The sequence below is a fragment of the Gavialis gangeticus genome, unplaced genomic scaffold, assembly GCF_001723915.1.
Source record: "Gavialis gangeticus isolate Ggan-Ray unplaced genomic scaffold, GavGan_comp1, whole genome shotgun sequence".
Taxonomy (NCBI): domain Eukaryota; kingdom Metazoa; phylum Chordata; order Crocodylia; family Gavialidae; genus Gavialis; species Gavialis gangeticus.
In genome coordinates this window covers 58809057-58813898 of record NW_017729024.1, presented here as the reverse complement: position 1 = coordinate 58813898, position 4842 = coordinate 58809057, and the positions used below count along the sequence as shown (strand labels likewise).

At 45.3% G+C, this 4842-nt stretch overlaps 1 protein-coding gene across 1 annotated transcript in view; it reads left to right on the top strand.

Moving 5' to 3' along the window:
• Positions 1-4842, top strand: part of DNAH6 (dynein axonemal heavy chain 6) — a 204400-nt gene that overhangs the window by 133289 nt on the left and 66269 nt on the right. The window contains exon 28 of the mRNA XM_019518206.1: positions 3665-3753. Within this exon, the coding sequence (XP_019373751.1) occupies positions 3665-3753 (89 nt within the window). The remainder of the gene's footprint in view (positions 1-3664; positions 3754-4842) is intronic.

The window sequence follows — 4842 nt, the reverse complement described above, 5'->3', positions numbered from 1 at the left end:
TATCCTCAATGCCTTACCAAACAGCAAAATTGTATCCTTATTTTATGGAACTTTAATAGAGGAAGATTTATGTCAGATTCATCTAAATCTTCACCAAACTCCCCCTTCCTAACCCATCAAAGTACTGCAGCATGTACCTGTCTGCACCATCTCCATGCCCTGCCCAAGGATGTCACCATGATTCTACTCCATGTATGCCAGACCCTAGGAACAGGTAAGACAGCCTCCTTAGTGCAGCAGTGAGACAGAGAGCCTGAGAGCAGTGCCAAACATATGCTTAGGGCTGCTGTAAGGCAGCTGCAATACTTCACTTTCAGGAGTTGTTGCATGTGGATTGGGAGGAAGTTCTTCACAGTGGCACTCCCAGGCATGGCAGGGAGCTGGTGTAGACATCCCCCTGATGTTTACAACTAAAGGTGTTTGGAAGAGGATAAGTTGGTGAAAGCCAATTGTACTTGAGAGGGCTGGTTAGGCAAACAACAAATGTAGCCTGGCAGTGACTAGGTACGTGTCTTGTGCATGAAGCCATGGGTATGAATTGTTAGGGGGCTTACATGTTAAGTCCCTTGCAGTACTGTTTTTGTTCCAGCTATGACATGTGGTTGGCAGATACTAGGGCTGTGTGAAGCTTCGGGTGGTGATTCAATTTGGAGGAGATTTGTCCTGATTTGGTAGACAAATCCCTGAATCTGAATTGAATCGGGGCCAATTTAAAGGTCCGAATCAATTCAAAGCTCTCCAAAACTTCGGAAAACATTCAGAGAGCTTTGATGATTCAGGCAGAGCTACAACTGAGTCTGAACTGGTAAGTACTAGAGGGGAGGGGTGGGGGAAGGGACAATGCGGGGACCCCTGCCAGCCCCCCCCAACCCTCCCTGCTCCCACAGCCCCTCCAACCCCCTCCTGTTCCCCCAGCACTCCCATGGCTGCCCCCGTCCACCATAGTTTCTGGTACTTTAAAAAAAAGCCCTGTGCTCAATGGGTGCTGCCAGGCAGGGGGCAATCCCTGCTGTCCCCCGCTGTCCCTCTACTCCCCCAGCCCTCCCATGAGTGCCCCACACATGCCAGCTCCAGCCCTTTAAGGAAAAAAAAAAGCCAGAGAGTGGTAGTGGATGGGTCATTTTTGACCTGGAGGGATGTAATCAGTGGGGTTCCCCAAGGCTCGGTCCTTGGGCCCATACTGTTCAACATCTTTATCAATGACTTGGACAAGGGGGTGGAAAGCACGTTATCCAAGTTCGCTGATAACACCAAGATGTGGGGTGAGGTGGGCATGCCAGAAGGGAGGGACAGAATCCAGCTAGATCTGGAGAGGTTACAGAGGTGGTCAGATGAGAATAGGATGGAATTCAGTGCAGACAAGTGCAGGGTATTGCATCTAGGAAGAAGGAACCAGCAGCATACCGATAGGCTGGGGAACACACTCCTCATCAGCACAGAGGCGGAAAGGGATCTTGGACAATGACTCCAGTTTGAACATGAGCCGCCAATGCAAGGAAGCTGTCAGTAAGGCTAACCACACTTTATCATGCATCCACAGATGCACTACAAGCAGGTCCAGGGAGGTGATCCTCCCCCTCTATGCAGCATTGGTCGTGCTGCAGTTGGAGTACTGCGTCCAGTTTTGGGCGCCGCACTTCAAGAGAGACATGGCTAGCATTGAGAGGATCCAGAGATGGGCCACTCTCATGATCAGGGGGCAGCAGATCAGGCCATACGAGGAGAGACTAGAGGGCCTGAACTTATTCAGCCTCCACAAGAGAAGGCTGAGGGGGGATCTGGTGGCCATCTACAAATTCACCGGGGGATCAGCAGGGAATAGGAGATGCCCTGTTCCCCCGGGTACCACATGGGGTAACTAGGAATAACGGCCACAAGTTGATAGAGAGCAGGTTCAGGCTAGACATCAGGAGGCTTTACTTTATGGTTAGGGTGGCTTCCAAGGGAAGTGGTGCTCACTCCTACCTTGGGGGTCTTTAAGATGAGACTGGATAAACACCTGACCGGAGTCATATGACCCAGCATCCATTCCTGCCCAAGGCAGAGGGTCGGACTTGATCATCTGTTTAGGTCCCTTCTGACCCTAGCTACGATGATACTATGAAATGGCTGAATCTGAATCCAAAGTGAACGCTACCCAATTTGCACAGGCTTAGCAGATACACTGCTTCAAACTAAAGCTTTTTGTACTTAAAAAATTAGAATAAAAGCTTGCTTCAGCCACCACCCAAGGAAAATTCCAACCATTAAGCAGAGGCATGACTTAATTCCCAGAGACTTGTAGACTTTGTTCATGGAAAGCTTCCTTCTGCTAGCTGCCTAACAGCCATGGCAGCCAAACTTGTTACAGCAGTAGTTATAGCTAAGTCTGTCTGATCTAATTTTTACCCACTGTCAAGTCTCTGATTGTCCTTTCTCTGCCTTTAAAAATCCTGGTTTCTTTGTGCTCCTTCCTAATTCTCCTAAGTCTGCACCCAGCCAAGCTGATTCTTGCCCCCCGGGGAATCATCACTGAGCTACCCAGTCAGGCTCCCTCTGGCTGTTTCTTGCTTTTGTCCCATGCATCTTGCATTCCTTTCGCAAAGTTTCAACAGGAGGGGCTTTCCCATTATCCTGGGAGGTGGGAGATGCAGACTTGAAGCTACTCAGACTGAGGAGGACCTCTAACCCAGGTCTCCCTCTACTTGGGCAAGCACTCTGACCACCAGGCTAGTAGAGAAAGAGTGAGCACTACCTTCAACACCACCAGTCAGTCAGCCACCTCACCTAAGTGTGCCCTGGATCCTCAGTGAATGGAGGTGCCTAATGTATAGCTCTGACTCAATTGCATTTGTTCCAGAGATGAAGTAAGATTTCAGACATGCCCTGGTGATTAGCGTTTCCTACTGGCTGACTCTGGATTGTTGTTCAGAGGCACCTGCCTCTCCCCATTAAGTCAATAAGGGTCCTACCCAGCTCTGCCTATTTGGATCGCTCTCCTGAGGCAAGAGGTCTAGTTTTCAGGCTTTGCAGTGCCACAGTGGATGCACCTACAAGGCTGATCTGGATCTAGCCCTTAAATCTTTGACTGTTTCTCTGTGTCTCAATGCAATTATTGTATTTCCTTTCTGTGTTCCATTCAGTGTTTTCTATAGCTTTCTAGCACAGAGGTGCCCGGTCTGAATGCCACATTCCAGCAAACGTCAGATAAAGAGGCAGCGTTGTTTATGGCTTTGTGCTTCTGCATATACAACTCAAAATTGCATTACCATTTTTTTGTTACCATCCCACTGCACACTCCTATCTAACTGTCCACTGTCATTATTAGTCTCTTTCAGTGTCATTGCTCTTCAGGTTTTTTCCTTCATCATAATAGTTGTTAATTTTCTTTTAAATTTTTCTTCATGTGAAATTTCCTTAGTCTCATTTTATTTCGTACCTTCCCTTTCTCCAAGTTTTCTGTGTTTCTTTATGCTATATCTTTAGTTCCATTGATATTTGTAACACTTACCAAATTGCTATCTGCAAATTTAATTACAATGCAGCTTTACTCTCTTCCAGATTGTGAACAAATGTGTTAAATAGTGTATGTAACTAAGCACTTCCTTTTAAATATGTCTTCTTGTAGTGATTTGCTTTTAAGACTTGTGAATTAGTTTGAACATCTAAATTCTTTGTTTTTCAGATGTATGTATTCATGAGAATTTTCGACTCTATTTAAGTTCCATGCCTAGTGAAACTTTTCCAGTCACAGTCCTCCAGAATTCTGTCAAGGTAATGTTTTTTTAAGTGTTACTAAGTATAATGATCAATAACAGCACATGACAAATTATTTACAGAGCATTTCAAAATTATATTTCTAATTAATATGATTTGGGAAGTTGATGATGCAAACTGAAATGTTTCATAGTTTCATAGTTTCTAGGGTCGGAAGGGACCTGAGCAGATTGTCTAGTCCGACCCCCTGCCATGGCAGGAAAGAGTACTGGGGTCAAACGACCCCAGCAAGGTGTTCATCTAACCTCCTCTTAAAAACCCCCAGGGTAGGAGCCTGCACCACTTCTCTTGAAAGTGTCTTTTGTGTTTTTTGCTCTCACACTTAGGACCATATTTTCTTTAAATACTCAGGGTGGTATCAACTGACAAACAAAAGTCCTATGAGAGAAGACAGAAGGAACCAAACATTTCATTGGACTAAAAAAATTGTAAAACCTAGAAGCTTGTCTGCACTTTAACTAAGAGCTAAACTGAACACCAAAACCATATAATTGGAGGGAAGGTGGTATTTCTAGGGAATGCAGGATGAACAAGGAGGGGGCTTGCTCTTCTCTACAAAGCTTTTTATAGGCAGTGTAGGACATTATGGGGCAATGCTGTAGCAAAACAGCTACAAATTTTAATTAAAGAAAGACAATCAAAAGAGGATAACTACTCAAAAGGCACCCATCTTGACATCCACTAAGCTGGAAGATAGCAGAAACTCTGCTCCTTCAAGTTTGGGACTCGTTAAATTCTCTAATCCATAAACTATCTACCTCTACTAAGATCATGGTAATCTACTTATTCAAAGGCCTTTCAGGGATAAAAATCTGTGCACCCTGCTGCCCAGGAAGTGCAGTCAAGTTAAGTACATAGTGCTCAGGAATCCCTGGAAATTCTTTTTGATTCTGGCCTGACATATGCTGAGATTGAATTTTATTAGTGAATGTTATGAGTCATGAACCAAAAAGATGACAAATCCATAAGGAAAATACAGAGTGCCGGACCAAGGAACTAACATACGAGGGATGGGGGTGAGGAGGGGAACACAACTAGCTTACAGAAAACACAAAGTTAGCCAACTAACCCTGGGGGTGGGGGAGG